This window comes from Anopheles ziemanni, chromosome 2, assembly GCF_943734765.1.
Source record: "Anopheles ziemanni chromosome 2, idAnoZiCoDA_A2_x.2, whole genome shotgun sequence".
NCBI classification, from domain to species: Eukaryota; Metazoa; Arthropoda; class Insecta; order Diptera; family Culicidae; genus Anopheles; species Anopheles ziemanni.
In genome coordinates, this window is record NC_080705.1 from 5,816,074 (window position 1) to 5,837,496 (window position 21,423).

The 21,423-nt window shown below is 47.5% G+C and overlaps 1 protein-coding gene across 1 annotated transcript; it reads left to right on the top strand.

Moving 5' to 3' along the window:
- The first annotated feature begins 4,963 nt into the window (after positions 1–4,963).
- Positions 4,964–20,358, top strand: LOC131289584 (neurogenic protein big brain-like). The gene is made up of 6 exons (XM_058318876.1): positions 4,964–5,139; positions 5,807–5,973; positions 7,602–7,728; positions 17,292–17,499; positions 18,983–19,797; positions 19,950–20,358. The coding sequence occupies exons 1-6, from the start codon at positions 4,973–4,975 to the stop codon at positions 20,356–20,358; spliced, it is 1,893 nt and encodes a 630-aa protein (XP_058174859.1). The 5' UTR covers positions 4,964–4,972.
- Positions 20,359–21,423: the final 1,065 nt, after the last annotated feature.

The window sequence follows — 21,423 nt, forward strand, 5'->3', positions numbered from 1 at the left end:
TTTTAAATCTTTCATTGCCCCACCGAAGCTGATAACGGCGAGCAGAGTATGGAAAGCTGCCAAGAACCTGCAGCAATTTCCCGGAAGTTAAATATCGACTGTGTGACAAATCCAACAGGCAAACAGATTCTTCCCCATGTCAAAAGTCTCTACGGTCTGTGGGGTGGAATTGCATCGGTCTTCCGTTCGTTACGGTTCACATAATTCCCAGCGCGTCGAACGCTTCGGTAAGCTCCGGCAACACCTCATACAGCAGGTGTACGGCATTAGCGGTAATCCTGAGTTATGAAAATATTGCTGCCCAGGGGCTCGGAGGCCGTCGAGCTAGGTCGGTCCTAGCAGAACCGTTCGTTGGAACGTTGTTTGTGCGAAAGGAGCTGTTTTTATTGGAGTTAGAGGATATGATAACAGAGGTGAATAAAGTTTCCTCGAAAGTTTCTCTCGGCAATCGATGATGTATAATAGATGCAATCGAAGGTGGTTTATCGATTTTCGAACGGCTCTATTGACAAACAGAGGAACAACTTTAACCGCAGCAGAAGTTTGATGATGTTGAGGTGAGTAGCAATTAGGACAAGGGTCAATGAAGACAATGTGTTTTAGTTATTTGTGGATCACAACATTGACATTGGAAACCGGAAAATGCTGCGATACAGCTGATACCGTGTTTCGGGTATGATACCGAGTTGGTTACGTTTACTTTGTAACGATGTTCCTGTGAGAACAAGAATAATTTCCTTTTCAAGATCGACATACAAGTTGTGGTTAGGAGAACATTATGAAGAAAATATTGATTGTTGAAGGCACATTGTTCGAAATTTCCATATGGCACTTGCATGCCTATCAATTCTATATGATACTCTTCTCATATTTCTCGTGGGAAACTGGTTTGGTACTAATGTTTAAAAAGAACCCTCTAAACCGCAAACCCAGACGTCATTAACTCAAAAATAATAAATTGCTCTGAAATGCTTCAGGCATGAGGTTTATTGTTAATGTTTCAATATCGTTCTTTGGCAAACCTATGCTATGAATGGGTTCATTAGATTGATTTTAAAATAATTGGTAGTTAACCTAAACAGGGTCCAACATATGACTCTAAAAAAATTCGAAAAATTCTCTTTTCATTTCAAAAGATAATCTCATTTGAAGCTACTTTAATCATTTCTAATCGTGCTATAATAATGTTCTTACTTTAGGGCCTTGATTAAAACTTCCTTCCGAGAGTCTGGGACGCAGGCTGGAACACTCATATTTGGTTGTTCCGGTTACGGAAGACAGTTCAGATCAAGTTACAACCTGGGCGCGTGTCCTCCCGGGGCTTCCCAGAGTGAACGAAACCCAGCGGACGTCCACTCCGGCAGCTGTTTGTGTCAGACATCGTCCAAGCAGTTCCTTTCTACCTACCTTATGCTTACCTTACGGGCGTTGTCCACGTGCCCCGAACTGTCGAGCGCCCCAAAAATAACAGAAAACACCCAAATCACCCCGAAAAAACGGATCCTTCGCCTTCGGTACTCGCGAACAATTTTTCCAAACCGATAGGAAACAAACGGATGGATAAAAACGACCCCGACACCGTCAATTAAAGCCTTCGTTGAACTTTGAAATAATAATCCAATATTAAAAAGGGTTCGAACGCATCCCTTCGAGGAGACGCGGACAAATGTTTCGACGCTCGAAATACCATTTGGGAAAGAGTATTTTCCGATCATTAATTTTTTTACTCCTCGCACAACATACTCTATGTTATCTTTCCACTTCTCGCTCCTAATGATCGTACGTTTTTGTGAAGGAAAAATGAAGCCCAAACCCGAAGACACATGCTCTGGAACGGAAGAGTTCAAGTACGCGCCAAATTTTTTACAGATTACTTTTAATTTGAAAGGTCAGAACAATAAATTAGACAACACATGCTATGTGAAGTTGGTTTAAAAACGAGTTAAGAGTTTCGTTTTCAAAAGACTGGAGGAAAACCATATGCGTTTTAAATGGAAATATACGTTTTAAAGGAAAATATCAAAAGCTTACAATCATTAATGTAATTGCTCGTATATATGAAAGCAGTATACAACACCAACTCAGTTCAACGGATATTCCAAACAGCTTAACTTTTTCATAAAAACACTCTAGTACGAAATGCGCAACAATACCGCACGGGTTTGTAATTGCACACCGAACCTTTTGAAATGCAATGTTTACCAACCAATAAAAGCAAGCTTTCGGCGAATAAGTGGGAAACGCGCAATAAAGAAGGCCTGAAAGTGCGTTGCCAGAGCGAAACCCCTAATTTGAGCTGTCGAATTTCCCGAGGCACGGCGAGATTCGGAAACCTGTGCACATGTGGTGCAAGCGGCTTTGGTGATGCACTGCTAACATAAGGGCGTAGTTCGGATGCAGTTCTCGGGTGCCGGTGTTCATGCCTTAAACTTGCCATTCGAAGGGCGTTCCGGGGAAAAAAGGTACCCTCTACGCACATCGTAACCGAGAACATGCTTTTTTCTTCGTTTTCAGTAAGTGCGGGATGTGGAAATCCCATCCCTGTGGCAACTTGCTTAAACCAGCAGCTTCGGCCTGCCGACAGAGCGGTGATCCGACACGACAACTGATGCTTAAAAATGCTCGAACATTGGCCGACAAACAGGAGCACCCGTGTTGGGGTCCGTTGGAAATTTGAATCTGATTGCGCACCTGCCCGATTGATGGAAGGCGGAAAGGAAGGAAGTGTCACGAAAGGAGAGCAGCTCGTTTATAGGACGATCAAGGAGCAAAAAGATCCTGTTTTTGTCAGCTTCGGCATGTAATGGGAGTTTTATTTTCTTCCTTTCTCAAGCACAACCCACAGCGAAGCCACATTTGGCCAACGAACTTTTCGTGACTGAAACTGTCCCGATCGTAACTTAAAGTCGTCTGCAAATTCTCCACGACGAACGAGCATGACAATTCCTAACGATCGCTTAATCGCTGTACAAATGATGGGGCGATGTCAATTATTTCCCTTCCAAACACTCATAAAACATTGGAAGCCGTTTTTTTCCAGCCGAATCTTCAAGAGATGGACTTTTGATTTGATTTACAAACAATCATGTATCATGGAGATTTTTACATAAAGTAGAAGGAACACTACAAAATCCCTGGAGCAGTTCTAGAGGCGGAGAAAGTCAACCCGGGACAAGGCCGGACCACCGTGCAGATTTGTAAGACGATCACGCAGACAAACACGGCCGCACACCCGAGTAAAGGAATATTATGCAAATCGCACTCGATGCAACGGGCCAGTGTTTCCTTAATAAATTGCATGTAATTATGCATACATGTCGATTCATTTGAATATTAGCCTTGTAATTGGTTTCACTTTTCGGGCCGCGGGATAAAAGCGACCTCGTGGCGGCACGGTTTAAAGATGGGCCACAATCTCCCGAAAGGCACAAGGACACAAATTGGCCAATCCATCGTCTGGGCCGTAATCGTCGTTGTCGTCGTCGTCGTTGTTGAGCGAATGCGAGTACGAAATTCTTTATGGACCGCTTTAGTTGTTGTCGGGTTGTCCGGGATTCGCGGAGTGGTGCGTGATTATCTTGAAAGTTATGTTTATCGTTTGTGAGGATAACTGGATTCTCACCGGATGTGCAATCAAGGGCTTGACTGAATCAATTCTTTGTGAGGCAATTTAAAGTATATTTTTCGGACATTTCTGTTTTCAAACCATTGGTGTGTTTAGATTTTGTAACGAATTGAATGCCCAAATTGTCCTTAAATGAATTTTAGATATAGTTTCAATTGAAGATGAAATTAAAGAACGTTGGAAATTACCTTCAATAATAGTTATTTCCTTAATTTAAAATTGGAAAAAAATGTTAGCTCATGAAAACATAATCATGATTCAATGTGCTACTAATCAAAACTCAATGTAAAAAATAACTTGATAAGCTTCTAGCAAAACTCCAGCATTAATCTTGTGAAGTGTTAAACTAGTATCGAATGGTTCCAAATTTATTTTGTGCACAAGAATCCTTTTTAGACTTCATCCCAATTTCCTTGATCTAATTTATCGTTTTAATTTTGCACGATTTCCACTTCGTTCCCAAAATTTCCCCGGAAACTAAACAAAATGATCTGTTGCTTTGGACTGCATTTGACACCCCCGGTTTGAGGCGATAGCAAAAAAAATTAAACCTAGGGGAAAACTTAATAGAACCGAGAGCGTGCCGAGAAGGGCCCTGCGCGGAAAGTAAATATGTAGGAAAAGGAAAGAAAGGATCGAACAAACACAAGTAAGTGAGGGAAAAACGCAAAAGAACCCCCTGCGAACGAACGAAACAAAAAATAAAAGGGCAAAGAATTGTGTTGATTTTTACTGCACAACGCTGCATGTATGCAGCATTTTTGGGCGAGAACTGCAACGGCTCGGATGAACCCCTCCGGCCGCGAATGAACGCGCACCCCTTGCGAAGGGTGCCGCGGCGTGCGATCGCGGGTTCGGTTCGCGGGGCGATTCTCGTTCGTGGAATCATTCGTGTTCGTGCGCTCGAGACGAGAGGACGCGTCCGTTAGTCCTGTTGGTGTCTTCCTTTGATCTTCTAGACCGCCTCTTCCGGTGCATTTTGCCAATTGTTTAATTGGTTTAGTGTGAATAGGTTTTTCTTGTGATTTTAAAAAGGTGTTAAAAGGGAAGATAGGTAGAACCGAATTTAAAGTGAGTGTTATTTGACGGCAGCTTTCGGACGGTATTCAACAAGTGGTTGCTTTAGTGTGTATTCACAACCATGCGGACGGTTTATTCGTGCCACAAGAAGTCGTAGAGTGGAAAACCAGTGCGCGTGCAGTGCGTTTCCGGCGTGCCCTTACTAACAATCGTGATTTCAACCCAAGTGCTAATTGACCTCCTGACCACAAGCGAGTGGATTTGATTGCTCATCAAAAGAAAAAACCTCAGTGCCCAATCGTGGAACGTTCCATTAAAGCCAGCGCCATGGCGGACGAAAGCCTGCACGTTCCGGATACGAGCATCGACTTCCACATCATCCAGCTGTTCGAGCGGCTCGAGACGCTGCGCAAGGAACCGGGCCAGAAGCTGTCCCGGTCGCTGCAAGGCCGCATCAACATGCACACCGAGCTGCGTAGTCTGGAGTTCTGGAGGTACGTATCCCCCCAACCTCCGCCCTCCCCTTCCCATCGTCCCATCAATCCAATCCGTAGTCAAACTTGCTGCGACCACAGAAACCCCTTTTTGATAACACGCTGCACGAACATCCCTTATCGGCGCTCCCATATGTATGTTGCAAGCATGATGAGCATACAATTATGATAAGCACCCGCCACCCGATCCAATACTGACGCACGGTCGGGATTCTAAAACGCGCTCACACACTGATACCTACGAGGTACAACGCTTGTACGAGCCAGTCCCACTTAAGCCAATCAAAAATGACTTCGAACCCTTTCCCGACCCGTTGTGGTTGTGCCGCTCTTCGGTTTGGTGTGCCTGATTGAAATCGCTCAAATATGCATATGTATATGCTCCCATTTGCAAGCATTGCCCTGTGTGTTGCGAACTGAAACCGTAGTCTCAATCGAAGATCTTTCTGAATTTTTAAATGTAAAATCCAATCAATTATTAACCTTAACACGAAGCGAACGGAGTGGTTCGAAAGTGAAGAATCTATTTTTTAAATATGTAATGTTAAGACTTTCCCCAAAAGCTCCCTCAGCAGCATTTTCTATCGATTGAGGAAAATAGTTTTCCCTTTAAATTACTTCATCAACATTCAATTCAACTTGTTCTTCCGTTTTTCCACCCCCACAGATCGATCACGTGCGAAAGTTTGGCGTCGTTCTTCTACGTGTTCATCGTTTGCGGTGCTGCTGCCGGGGCCGGCGTTGGGGCCAGCGTTTCGTCCGTCCTGCTCGCGACCGCCCTCTCGTCCGGCTTCGCCATGATCGCCCTCACCCAGTGCTTCCTGCACATTTCTGGTAAGCAACAACCGAAGGGCTCATCTACATTAACTTTCTCCACGTCGTTGTCGTCGTCGTGCGGTGTCACCATTCGAGCATAATTCATTACCATCGGGAACGTGCTCCCGTGGAAACAAGAACGTTTCTGCCCCAGAAATCCATTAAACGGTAGTCCTGGTCGCTTAATTCTGCCGGCTGTTCGGTTATTATTATCATTTTTTTCTGTACGCCACTCTCACCACTGGAGCACGTAAAGTTTTGCGAAATTGCCGAAATATTTCACCGGACAATTTTCCCCGGAGAGAAAGTACGGCCGGCATGAAATTGGCCCCATCGAACACGGTGTGCAGCTAACGAGTGCACAGAAGGAGGAGCAGGAAACCCAAAACCCCACAAGTAAATAAAGTGCATCGATATAAAACCCTCCGAGGGGTCGTTTGGCGCACTGTGGGTCGTGTGCCGTTGCGCCCAACATACCGAACGATTTTCGCCGACTGCATCCGAGCATAATTATCATTAACAACCATTAAAGAAGGATCGTAAAAACAAAGGCCCCGAAAAACGCCTTTCGATGCCTCGCCATGCCGTTCCAGAGTCTGTAATTTCACTTTTGCCTCCGCACAAAGTCGCACGTCACTCGCAGGGACGGGAATCTTTTGAGTGAAGTCACCATCAGGACACTTTTTTTTCCTCTTCAGCTTTTACATTCCATTTTTCGCCATGTAATTTTCTGATAACGGACCTCGAGCATCTGCGCGAGCAATGGGAATGGGAATGAAAAGGAAGGAGGCCAAGAATCGAACGCGAACCACCCATAAAACAACACACAATTCTGCCACGACCGCGATCATCGACAGCAGCATCCAAAACGTCGAGGTTCTACCCCGGCTTTGTCACATCAGTATTCAGGATGGCCAGAATATCCTTCCGGGTGGCAACGGTCGGCTTACAAAGAAGCTGTAATTTCGCCAGCCTGTGCCTTGGCCATGTTTCTCGGCCGGCTTTCGTGTGTCGAACGAATGGGCACCGGCCCAAAATGTGCATCATCAGCGAGAAGGAGAACCATTCGTATGCGGCCCGCAAAACTGCAGCCTCTTGTCTGCGTGCCAAAAGAACGAAAGCCAAACACACACACACACGAGGACAAGAGATTAAAAAAAAAAAGATGCCCGAAACACATCTGCCACCAGGCCAAGAAGTGCCGAGCAAAGGCGAACTTCTGAAGAAGACGCTGCCCTCAAGGAGAGGATCTTGCACGGAATCGGGACACGAGATAGCGTTTGTAATTTCGGCCTGCCTGCCTGCCCGTCCTCCCTTTCCCAAGGGCACCATTTCGTCGAGGGCACGAGGTTCTGGAAAAAGGAAAAACAAGCTTATTTCAGGCGCTCTCCATGGTTCGGGTTCAACAGATTCCGGGGTTTTGGGTTGATTTTTGCTGATAAATCTGCAATTTCGGTCGCAGTATCTATTTATCTTCGGGCTTGTGAACCCGTTGGCTTTCCCGCTTGTTGTTTTATTTTTCCTCCGAGAAATGTCCCCTGATATCCTCGGCTCGGAATTTAAAATGACTGATTAGGAAGATTGATGAACGATTGGGCGATGTGTGTAACCACTTTCTTGTTTTCTTTCCCAACTTTCCTTCGCAGGAGCCCACGTCAATCCGGCCGTCTCGATCGGTATGCTCGTTTCGCGCCAAATCTCCCCGCTCCGTGCCTTGCTGTACATCATCGCCCAAAGTGGAGGCTCGATCGCCGGTGCCGCCCTACTCTACGGGTAAGTGAGCCTGCAGATATGCATACATACGTACAAGTGGCACCTGCAAAGATTGTCCTTTATTTTTTGCCTTCCTTACCCGTCCCGTTAATCCCTTGATCTACGTGGAGCGTGCGCCAAACCGGTTTTTTCGGTTTTATTTAAGCACATCCCGGCGTTTGATAAAACAAATCGACAATCCAACGCGAACGGAACTCGTGCGGAACAGTTGCCCGCCTTGGTTCGCTCGGTCGAGCATGCGAACCGGCCTCAACATAACCTCGGTCAAAATCCGCACCGCCAAAAAAACCTCCAACTGGCCGCCGGATAGCGTGCGGCCAGCGCGTCCTCCCACCCCCGGTGCCAGGTTTTCATTTCACTGATGATAATTTATGGACCGTAATCACCGGCAGGTGATACATATTTCTGCCGTTCGCTTTTCGGTCCCTGCTTCATCGGGTCATTTTGTTTTGGGCCCTGGGTTTCAGGTTGTAATTTTTGCATTCGACAAAAAAATTCTCCGCACAGTGTCCGCCCGTTTTGGCATGTGCAGTTGTTTCTTTGGAGGATTTTGTAGTTTTTGCTTCTCGTTCCACATACATTTTTTCGGCCCCGATGCACCACGAAAATGCAGGTCCCGACGAAGGCGATGAAAAGGACGATGATTTTCGAACAGCTTTCAATTTACAGGCTCGTTAAAGCAAAAAACGATGCACTCGGAAAGCTGTTTTCTTGCAGGGGAAAAGAGGGAAAATATCATACAGAGGATAATTTTCTTGTTGAAATTAGCTTAAAGCAAATTTTAGACCACTCATGGTGTTCACTCGGTTTAGAAACAGAATACAAAATTTGTTCTTTGAACGTGCGCTCCAAAGAAAACAGAACGACGAAACCAACGCACCACGAATTATCTACTAAAATTGTCAATCCATCTTCATTAACCCGTCACGAAGTGGTTATGCAACACTTCTTTCTCTCGTTCACGCTGTCGATCGTCGTCGTCGGGTTTCTAGAAGTGTTCATAAAACGAACAATTTATCTAGCCCTCCCACCAACGGCAGCCCATTACCAAATCAAAACAAAATCCTTATTTATTAGCCAAACACGAGCCGTACGCAAGTGATCGTCGCGATGTCGCGGGTTCGATCCGTCAACCACGTAATGTTTGTAAACAAATGCGTTGGGGGATAAATTATCGCGGGACGAAAAGAAAACACCCACAGTGCGGGTGCGAGGACAATTTGCTCGTGTCGTGTCAGCGAGATCGCGGGAAAACCCCATTTCTTAGTGTGCGTTACGGGATCAAGAGGATTACGCTCAAGGCGCGCTGGTTGATAAATATTAAACGACTTCTTCATCACCTGCTGCCGAGCGTTCGATGAAAGATCTAAACGGTCACGAGATCCCGCGAACTCCTAGCCATCTTACATTGCCATTTTGGCGGGATTTGAAAGCACGTGGGAAAACGATTAGATGCAACCGGTGGCAGCTTGTTGCCGGAGATGTAGGCGGCCATTTTGAATTAGGATGCTGCACCAGGATTTCGTTGTATCGTCCGTTTGTGGTGCATGGGAATGCAGCCGCCCTCGTCCAAAGGCCTGCTTTTCGGTGCAGCTGTTACGACTTTGATGACCATAAAGGAATCACAGAGGCAGGCACCTAGCAACCGTTGCCTGGAAAAAAAGGCAGAAACCCGAAGCGTAGCAAACCGAGACAAAAAAAAGGACCTCTTTTACCATGAAAAAGGTTCAGGTCAGATTCTTCCCGAGAGCGAGACGGTTCGAAGTGGTTGTTTGAAGCGACAAAACCGAGGCTCGAAGTGGAATCCTGTGGAAAAAGTAGATCGAGAAACGCGAAGGACTGACTGCCTGAACAAAGAAGGAAAAAGGCTACGTGTGTCAGTGTGTTAGGATCTTCAGCTCCATCCCACAAATGGTAACGTTTTAGTTCCTTTTTTTCGGACGGATTTTGGGATTTAGTGAACAAAAAATCTGTTGCAGGAGGCTGTCGGAGATGTAGCTCCTTGCACCAATACAACGGACCACGGGCTCCGCTCCGAAACCGATCGCCTTCGGGGCAGGCAAATGCGAGACCTTGCCGGGAGCAATCTGTTGAATTCGGGGCCTGTCTTCGAGATGAGCGATGCGAGGTGAAATCTGACGCCATCTGCTGCGCGTCGACTCGGATTGTCTTGCGTCGGAAAAAAGGCGTCTGCTATCCGAACGCGCGCTTCTTGGAACGGACTCACGGAGATAGGAGGAGGCGACAGAGCCGACGCGAAACGACGTTGAGCGGGGAAGATCAGAGTTATTCGTATGATAATTTGAAATACGCTTTTTTGCCACTTTCAGAAGAAGTCGTCCAAGTGGATCAGTGGAACTAAAAAAACACATCCCTTTTGCTTTGCACGTGAATCATTCGACTGGAAGTGGGGGAACAAATCAACCTTGGTTGCGTGTTCTTCCTCCGTTCCAATCTCCGAACCGGTCAGAGCCAGGTGCCAGGTGCATTCCCGACTCGCCGTTGTTGACTTTCCACCGTTGACCATCCCCCAACCCCACGGGGGTTCGATTATGGAAACGATAGGGGCGAGCCCTCGATGAAGGAGTCCACGTCCAACTTCGTTTCCACACTGGTTTCCCCTTCCCAACTGGACAATGCTCTCGATTGTGTCCTCCGCGCGGAGGGGATTTATCGAAACAGCTGTTCGACGTGGTTCGATCGATTTTCCTCTATCGCGATCACGTCATAAGCTGCTTCCCTTCGTTCCACACTTATTCCCGGATGTTTGATGAACTGCCTGGACGCAGTCACGATTATGCATACACACGCTGCACCGCGATGCATTCTACACGCATGCTTTCTTCGCCTTCAATCGAATTAGCACTCCGTCAGGTTCCGTGAGCTGGAGTTGCAGCTGGAAAGTAATATCCATCCATCATGAATTCCGTTCTCATAACTTACAGTCCGTTCGTTCGTGACGCGAGACGCTGCTGTGCATATCAAAAAGCTAACGATCGGCGATTGGGGGATCCCTTGGTCACCGAACTCATGGTGGTTCTCTGTCCAGTGTTGAAGGGACAGAACCCCAGAGGTCTTGAGACACACGCGACGCGGCAGCTGCAACATTTTTAGAGGCATTATTTTGTTGTTTGAAGCTATACGCTCTTTGTCTTTGTCTTTGGAGCTTCTCAGATTTCGTTGATCAATTTCATTTTCTTTCGTATTCTCGCTTGAAAAAAATTAGAATCGAAAAAAATGCTCCTCAGGCGGTCCTATCTCTTTGTTCCATTTTGTTTTTCGACACAGTATGGATGTCATTATACGGGTTCTAGAATACCATCATCTAGAGGGAACCACTATATCAACCAATCGTTGTGTCTTCTCCGACATAACACGAACTTCGATCATACTTCTCCTGGTGGAATACACGAAGTCTATAAAACCCATATGATCTCCAGATGATGATCAACTTGAAAAGTGATCCGTTACGACAAAGAACAGATAACCAAACACTCTTCTTCCAAGGCGCGAATGATCGTCAGTTGTCGGATGGCCACCCTACGCACTCGTGAGATCTTGTTCCAACAGCCGTTACACATTACAATCTGTCATCGACTACAATTTCAGTTGTTCCGTTTCCGTGGGGATCACTGGTCCGCTTTGGCGCCTCACTCTGATAGACATTCCAAACGTCAGAATCTCCCCGTTGAGTTGTTTCTTTACCGCTGACAAGCTTCAACTGCTTAGCACCGACGGAAAAGTTGGTTTAATAATTGGTTTCCATGTAAATTAAACACTCTCACTTTCGGCCGAAGGTCACCCCTCGAAATCTGTTGGAGCAGGAGTTCAAATGTTTAGCTCCTAAAGAAAAGGGGACGCACAATTGGTCGTTTGTAGTGTGGTTGTCTTCCCATGGAAGACACAAACATCGTCGACATGTTCGGTGAATTAACGGTCCGATAACATCGTCAACTTCAGGAGACATCCATCCTGGCCTCGAACGAGTCAAATGGATGGATGGATGGATTGGCTTTCCCCGTTACGGAGCTCTTCATGGGAAATGCACTTGTGTCGAACGTGGGCCAAAGTGTCACTCGTCGGGCGTGTTGAGCACAGAAGCAAATGCAGTTCCGAGTTCGGGACGAGAACACACAACAACGAAACGGTACGGTTGCCATTAGAGCAGCTCAGCAAACCGGTTAAGATCAGCCTGGGAACGGCTGTGGCGTGTCTCCAACGTTCTATCTCTGCCCTTGACAGCCAAGGGCTTTGCGGCTGGCATGTGAACATGTGTCTCGAATTTGTTGCCTCAACGAGCGGACCATATTTCACACACTCCCTAAGAACGCGGAGGAACGCGTTTCGCTGCTGCGGGAAGCGAAAGGTTAATGAGGTCAGAGCCGAAAGGGGTTCGAAAGGCAGAAGAGTGTGCCTTTTATTGGTGCTTCTTGGAACCACGTTCATGAGGGTTCGTTCTTTTTTTCGTTCAAGTAATTCCCTCTGCACGAGTTATGTTGTTCCGAAAACTTCCGTCCGTCATCTGCAGCCAAAGGACGTACGCGATGGTGGGTGGAGCCGGTGTTTTGCGCCGTTGCTTTCGGTTTCTCCGAGGCCTGGCCCCAAACTCCACAACGCCACTCCGTGTGGATCCTGTGGGAAAATAAATGTTCACTTCGGCGGCAACGCTTGGCGGTGGAATTGGCGAGCAATTTTCTTCGGCTTAAGATTCCCAGGAGAACATTAAAAAATAATATTTCGTTTGCGAAAACCAACGCAAAGCCGGGATGCAAAGAAAAGGGAAGCGGCACCCGGAACGACCTAAATAGAGACCCGAGCAGTCGTGAAACATCCTCCAGTAATCACGGTGCAATAACGATTGCCAGGACGACTCGAAGGATGCCAGCAAACACACTCACACACACACACACACATGCAAACATCGAATGGACCATCGAAAAAAGGAACTGGGCAAAAATCTACCTGTACCTCTCTGTACGGGGTCGTACCTTTACATGCACTTAGCCGGTCGCCCCGGTCGTAATGCCTGGATGGTGGTGCTCATGGGAAAAACCTGAGCCACCGTGCCGAATCTTTGCTGTGCAGTTTCCCCCACTCAACCACCTCCCCCAATCCGCCGGTCCAAGAGCCGTGATTCCCTCTTCATTTCCACTCCACGGTCGTTTGTTTGAAAAAACACAAACAAATGAATGTTGAACAGGAAATGCCAAGCGCAAGAAGGAAGCGCTTCGCTCTCGGAAACCAGGTGCGTTATGCTGGTTAAAGTGAAAAGGTGAAAAAATATGGCGTACTCTCGGGTCCTCGGTTCGGGGGAAGGCGCGATCGGAAACGCTAGGAGGGAACTCCTACGACGCAAAAACGAACGCGTATGAATATCAGATTTTTCCCTCCCTCTTGCTTTACAATTTAATGTTCCACTGTCTTTCCCTTCGTTTGCTCAAGCCGACCCACTTTAAAATTTTCAGTTCCCGGAACGAAACCGAAAAGCGGAATTTGCAATGATCCTGGGAAAACAGAAAAAAGGCCATCGCAAGCGAACCTGTGTTTCATTGCTTCTTTCGCAAACATATATATTTGCAATGACAGCTCTCGCAACCATCAGCTTTTATAATTTGAAGCTTCCCATCCGACACCTTGCATTGCACGGGCTGTGTTTTGCCGGGAAAACCCCCTAAGAAGGTCCTTTTCCCACGATGGTTGCTTCACCTTTCACGGTTGATTGGAAGTTGGGTAAGAATTCTTCTCTTTTGCAGTAAAATCGGTACCTTCAAATGAACCCATCACCGGTTGCAGAATAGCGTTACTTTCCCACGGATTTTCCCAATCTCCCTATAGTGGTGGCATTATTAATTCAAAAGCATCGACCATATTTCACCATATTTGCATACGTGCCATCCGTTGGCAACTTTGTCAAATCGCCATGCCAATCGGTAACGGGACATGCAGCGGAACGGCCCGTACGGCCTAATAGAGATCTGGCGCTAAATTTTATTGCTAATTTATGCACGCCAATCAGCTCGGGAAAGGAGAAACATATTCCAACCGGCTGCGGCAATCGACGGCAAAACGACGGAGGGGAATGATTATTGCAAATTTTCTACCAATTGCTCACTCTTTGGCTTCGATGCTGGCGACAAAGCGGTCGCAAAACGGGGGGGGGGGAAACAGTTCTTGACTTCTCGCGACGCGCCGCGGTTTCGGTTGCGGGCAATTAAGTTATTTTCGGGGCCGAACAAATTTTTCGGCGCATCACGAAACCGAACACGGCCACGGGCAGGAAGTGGACGATTTTGGTGAATGACGGGATGCAGCCCGCGGAAAGGCCTGTTTTCGGTTGAACTCTACCCTGGGACGCAAACACAGGAAAATGGGTTGATGAATTATTCCGTAGCGTGACTGACTGGCTGGCGCTTCGCTGGAAGAACGGGAATGACAACTCCACGCAGTGAAGGTGGTGACCAACGACCACAATGTTGCCCAATGTTGGTGCACCGGAAGAGCTCGTTCCGTGCGGTACGTGATTGGAAACGCCAAACCCGCCCGTCGGCACTTTTCTGGCGAGACGCGACGCGACAGAAGGAGCTGACAAGAATAATCCACGACGACGAATAAAATATCGACATTTGGCCGCGTGTTGTTGGCGAAGAAGAAGCAGAAAGGCTGCAGAGAAAGCAGAATGCATCAATAAACAAGCGGGGAACAAAAAAAAGGTTGAGCTAACGAGAACGGCCGACTCATTGCCACTTGTTTAATCGACCTGTGCGTTGTTTGCTTTCCCGGAGTCCGGAACGATCTGTTTGGGTCATAAAAAACGCCATCCCTTCCACGCGCGAGTTGCAACAAAAGGCTGCCAGATTAGCGGAAATGTCCTGCGCAAATGCTGGACGAAAATGGTGGAAATGCACCCAATTTTCCCCGGGCCCGCGATGGGAAGCGGTAACGATGGTCATAAATCTCACACGAAACAAGTGAATCCATGATCAAGTGAAGTGGTGGATGATTATTATTTTTCCTTGTACCTCTCAAATCCTGCTCGGTTTTTCCATTCTGATTAACGGGAGGCAAACAAAAGAGGAACACTTGCTTTGCCCTCTGCGATGGGAAGGGAGGGTGGGATTTTTCCGATGGAAATGATACACTTTTTCTACCAAAAAAATAAAACCAACCCGGCTTAATGCCATCCCTTCGAACGTTCCGTGCCATATGCAAATAAATAAAAACCACAATCATCATGGTCGCGCCACACGACCTTCGCGTTGTTATTGTTACAGTTTTCCCCGGGAAAAGGGGACGGAAAGACGCGCCCATGTTCGATTGGCTTAGTCACGATTGGGCTCGAATGAGGAAGTGATTGTCGGGCAATAACATCTGCATATGCCGACAATTATGCACTTCCGAAAAGGGCTGCCTTCGCCTTTTCCTCGGAAGGGCAAGTGCTTCCAGTTAAACGGGTTGAGATGATGGAAAGGATTCGAGAAACGGGAGGCAGCGGGGAAAAGAGAGACGCGTCGACAGATGTGGAAGTGGTCGATGAAGAAATTGTGGGAAGAAACTCTCGAAAGGATGCGCAGTTCTTGCTGCGAACGAATCAATTATCTTCGGCCCACTTCAAGTCATCAACAGATGATGACGAACGATGATGGCAATTTTCCTGGCCTTCATTCGCCGAGGAAGAGTTCCGACAACGACATCGAATCGAATCGAACAATTTGTGCCGCCTTCAGTGAACGTCGTAAAACTTTCAGCGCGTTTAAAATTTATCGCCGCTATTGCAAAAATTAAACCACTTCCGGAAAACTGGCTCGGTTCGAATGAGAAAAGAATTGCGCGAGTCCTTTCCGCAACGAACACACTCTCGAAAAACTGTAACAAACTGCTTTGACCTGCAAACCCACTCCCCCTGGGTGTTAGACGCGCGTGAAAGTGGAAAATCGAGGGAAAACACTCGACAGGAGGGGGAAAACGTGTCAGTAAAAAACGCCGTCCCTCGCGCCCTTGCTCGCTCCGACCTCAACATCGGAGGTCACAGAAAAACAAACAACTGTTCGCTCGATACAACACTGCCATCATCATCGTCATCGTCATCGAGTTCTCTCCTGGCCAATTCGGAACCGACCAACCCTCCTGTTTCGTTTTCCGGATGCTGCGCGAACAGGTCCAGGGGGAAAGGACGGTGGTTGTGGTTTGCGGAAAAGGTCTTATCGCACTTCCTAGATCCGGTGATCGCGGATTATGGGTCAAATGTGGTGTTCGGTCGGGGGTTTTAAACTCCCTCCAGGACATGTATCAATTACACTGATGAATTTTAAAATCCACTTCCATGCGGAAGAGAAAAGAATACAAGGGGATTGTGGTAAGTTCCGGGTGTTACGGTCCAGTGGAAAATCATCCTTCGCCTTATGGACAATCCTGCGACCGGAACTGGTTTTGAACTCTGGATTTTCCCCTCTTCTTTTTTAAAAACATGTTTTAACGTCAACCACGTTCTCGTCACTCTTAATTTTCAGAACCGTTTGCTATAAAATTCACTAAAAAAAAATGGCCCCTTCAGAAGGGCGTTTCCGACCAATTGGCTTTATGTGCCCGGAAAGATGTGATGCGTGTTTGATATCGTGATTGAATTAAAATCCACTTGTTCCCGTTCCCAGCGCAATTGAATTGCAACAGATTTTCAACCTGACACAAGTGGTACCGAAATTTGAGAGCAACATGAAAAAGAAGGGAAACACGAACTCGTTGTTCAATGCACTTGTTGACCGGGTGTGTGTGTGTATGTAGGCAATAAATTAAAATTTTGAGAACATGTGGACTTGGAGTGCAACTGCATTTCGAAAGTAGTTCGTTTTTGAGTGCACTTTAACGCAAGCAAATCCAATGTTCCCACGGATGTTAAAATAGTCCCTTGAGGTTTATTTTATGATGTCGACTGAAGCGACGACCACAATTATCTGTAATTTTCATTTGGGTTTGCCAATTTCGAAAAGAGTCCGAGAAAAATTAAATAAATCTTTAAACAAACGAGAATACGGTTCGAATGGGGTTCCTCATCCTTTGTGGATAGATATGACCTTCTTAATGCTTCCTAGGTGGTAAAGTTAATTTCTTTCCACACACCTTGCTTGCAACGCTCTGAAAGGTCCGCTGTCACCTTGCTTATCTGCGGACAGGATATATCTTTTGTTCAATTTTCTCCTCTTGGGACATTTATTTTGGGAAAGTTCATTCCAAGAAAAAACCCAAACCAAGAACCCGTCTCGGAACCGTTAATTCTACCTGCTATTCCTGCCTTGCGGCGAGGAAGGCATCCTGCAGTTTCTTCACCTTGCTTCCCTTTTTTTCTCGTTTGAAGGATTTTCCAACCATTTCGGGCCAATTTGGTCCATTACCCAAATTACCTGTCCGCTTGGCGAACCTTCCCCCCGCTGACCGCCGTGATCGCCATGAAAGAAAACTACTTTAGAACTCCGTTAACTATTCTTCCTTATCCGTGTCCCGTTGCGTTTTACGATTTTCCAGTTGTTTTTAACCTGTGGGTTTTCTTTGCGCTTCGTTCCATTCCACAGTGTCACCGTGCCCGGCTATCAGGGTAATCTGCAGGCGGCCGTTTCCCACAGCTCGTCCCTCGCCGCCTGGGAGCGCTTCGGCGTCGAGTTCATCCTGACGTTCATCGTCGTCCTGGCGTACCTCATCTCGACCAGCTCGTTCAAGAAGTACTTCGGCTCGTCGGCGATCGCCATCGGGGCGGCGTACAGTGCGTGCAGTTTCGTTTCGGTAAGATCAAAGTCTTGTACAACGGTTTGCGCATTACATCTCGAGTTCCTTTGACGCGTCTTGAAATGCGCTGAAGTTCCAAAAAAAATTCCATTCTCATGCATCGTAGCGACGATTCCTTGAAGGATGAACATTTCATCGACCTTTTCCTTCTTTTTGACCTCAAAATTTGTAGGGTACAGTTTCTTCTCCTTAAAAAAAAAACTACAAGCGATAGGATAGACAAACAATAATCAACCTACATTAAGGATTTCCCAACCGAGTCCCAACGACATCCGCACGATGTTATCTTCGATAAAAATCCACTATTTAAAGAAGATATCATCATAGACCCGGACTCCGGTGCTAGGGTCCTTAGATAACGGTTAAATTGAACACTCCCTCAACATGGACAACCCCGGCACATAGCACGTTGTGGTAGTTATGCGGGATGGTAACCATAACAAACACATCGCGGGTTGCTTCGACCCCTTCGAACTTGGTGCGTTCGAGCGCGATAAGCGATCAATGCCAACATGATGTGTCTTCTGGGAGGGGTGTGTACGTTTTTTTTAAACCATAGGAAACAGAAAAAAAAACTATGTTTAATGTCGCCCTCGACCTGCTCTTTCTAGCCAAAACCTATGCTTTATGTTCGTTCGCTTTTAGTTCGTTCTTCTTCATTCTTTTCAAAACGATTTCCGTTGCAAGTTTTACAGAAAAAGAAACACACATACACGTGGTCGAAACGATCCTGTATTATGCGGGGGGAAAACGATCCCCCATCGCTTACTCCCCGGCTTCAACCACACACATTATGAAATTTGAATCTGGATAAAACACCTGCCTGGCAGTGCCGGTATTTTTCGACTCCGGTAAATTTCTTTTCCCCGTGCAATGGACGACGGTATTATTTCGTTTTCGCCTTACGTCTCTCTGTAAGGTTCCCTTGTTTTTTTATTTGTTCCTTGCTTCGTTGAATTCCCCTTGGTTCTTCCTCCGTCCTCAGTTATCTCCTGCTCCTTGCGCGAACGGCTCCGGTGCGGTAAGCCGAAGAGGTGTTGCGCTCCGTCCGGGAACGAGAAAAAGGTTCGCCGGATCTTCGAACCTAATGAACTCTCGGTGTCCACAAAGGAGCGATCCCTTCTTTTTTTTCCTCCGATCCCAAAGATGAAGCAAGGAGAAAATTTCTTTGCGCATTAGATCCTCTCGAGGAAAAGGATATCCTTCTCAAACGGTGCACAATTATCCGGATGGATCTTCCCGGCGGCCAGGTAGATGCTTATTGTTCCCTCGGATGGAATGCCCGGAGGAAGTTTGCTGTTGCGCTTTAGGAAAGACGATCCTGCACAGCTCCAAGCAGGCCATGGTGGAAGATTTATTTGTCCGTCCATGTCGTGTGTGACAAATGCGAAGGAAGAGAAGCAAAATCTTTCAAGACGAAAAGCTTTACAAACAAAACACCGTCTCTCATCGTTGTACGTCGTTGGTTTTCCGTTTACAGATGCCCTACCTGAATCCGGCTCGCTCCCTGGGACCTTCGTTTGTGCTGAACAAATGGGACAACCACTGGGTGTACTGGGTTGGACCGATGGTTGGCGGCGCGGTGTCCGGTGTACTGCACGAGTTCATCTTCTGCACGAAGCGCTCGGTCCGGCGTGGCTCGAAGGACGACGTCGACTCGAGCCTCAACTCCGAGGACGACATCAACTACGACATGGACCTGGAGAAGCCGCAGCAGCAGCAGCAACCGCACCATCAGGGCAAGTACCACCACTACCGGGCACCGAGCGGGACCCTGTCCGGCAGTCAGCAGCGCTACTGCCAGAGCATCTACACGGCCGAACCGACGTCGAAGGTGGAGCGCGTCGAGTCGATCTACGGCGGCACCAAGTCGCTGTACTGTAAGTCACCTCCGCTGACCCGTGCCAACCTGAACCGCTCGCAGTCGGTCTACGCCAAGAGCAACACCGCACTCAACCGTGACCTGCCCGGACCGCGTGCGGGACCACTCGTTCCGGCCCAGAGCCTCTACCCGCTACGCGTGACCGCCGCACCTCAAACGCACCTGCAGAACCAGAACGTTCAGAACCAGCTCCAGCAGCGATCCGATAGCATCTACGGCATCCGTAGCTCGATGCGGCAACCGACGGGACTTGCGCCGGACGGTAGAATGCAACAGCAGCAGCAGCAGCAAATGGTTCCACCACATCCGGGACCGGGGTCTGCCGATCCACAGGGCTTCCAGCCGATCTACGGCACGCGCAACAACCCGAACTGCTCGAGCGATGGACTGAAGTTTGATCGAGATCCGAACAGGTAAGCATCAAACCAGATCAGTGCACATGAGACCCGGCAACACCCGGGCGATAGAAGTGTCTGAACAGTGTTCTAATGCATAAACCTTTCCCACTGACTGACAGTTCTCTCCTTTGAACCTCCTTTTCCCACCTGCACGATCAATGAAGCAGCCGCGATGACACGCTGAGCTCCAAGTTCTCGCGAGGAGCACCGGCCGGAGCCACGGCGAACGGTCGTCCCGATTCGATGTACGGCGGAGCGCCAAACCAGCGGCGCATTCACTCGGCCCAGTCGGATGACAGCTCGTACGGCTCGTACCATGGACCGGGGCCGGCCCTAACGCCACCGACACGCAACGCCAGCAACAGCAGTAGCACCTACAACCCGGTCCACGGTACGGTGCTACCGTCCTACGAGCGAAAGACGTCCACCTCGTCCTCCTCGAACCAACCGCAGCAGCAGCAACAAACTCGTGGTGGACCACAGAATGTTCCCAGCATACAGAACTCCAGCCTACCTCCACCACCCCCACCGCTACATCATATGCCGTACAACCTGCATCCCGTGAGGCAGAACTAGGCACGTCCTCCGAACCTTCCACCAGCCAACATTAACTCCTTTCGAAACTAGATAGATCCTAAGATTCGTACGAAAGAAATCGAGAGAAAGAGAAAGCGTTTGTGTGCTTGTTTGTGTGATTTGCTGTGTGCATTTGTTGTGTATGTGTGCACCCGGACCCTTTTTTTAGGATTAGGTTACGCTCCGGTACGCACGTTCCTCGTGCGTGCGTCCACCAACGGAGCGAAGTAGGCGACAAACTTTTCTTCAAAACCCCAGTGAGTTAAGAATAGTTTTCGATTGGTTTGCGCGGGCGGTGTGTTCCTCGATCGATCGGTCAAGTCGATCGGTTGATCACTTCCAAAAAACCGCAGCCAATCAATTTATAAATTAATGTGCCGCTAGTTGAGTGATCAAAACTCGTTCCCGTAAAAGGTCGGAATCGAGTATCATTCAGCGCGCGACACACACGCGAGCAGTTGCGGCCGTTTCATTGATATTAAGAGACTGAAACATAAACCATTACTTTCCGAGTTGCGGCCCACGATATGCCATACGATACGATACGGTGTACCTTCGAAATGAGACCTTCTTGCAGCATATTAAACATGAACAAGGGAGGTCCAACAACTCGGCCTGCAACTCGAATTACAAACCTACTTTCGAGACAGGTCGGTTGGCATCTTCCGTTCACCTTCGGCGGGCTTTTCTTTAGTACAAATGTAAATAGATAGATCCTTTGGACTTGTTTTATGTTTTTATGTTTCTTTATTTCATGTTTTATGTGCGTGTACGCTAGATAGAGATACCGCTGTAAGGAATTAACCAACCAGAATTGATTCAAATGCTCGATGCCTATAGTTAGCGAAAACACCCCTTATATTAAGACGTTCTGCAAAACTCCCACCGGCAAACAAAAGCGTTCTTTCCGGTGTGTTTAATGGAAAGTTAAGATGTTCAAAGATTTATGCGAGGGATGTTACAGCCGTAACCGATTCTACTTCGATAGTTGTAAATGTATGATTTTAGCTCTTTAGCCCTACTCTATTGTTTTTGGAAACTTTTTATGTGTACTGTATATATTTA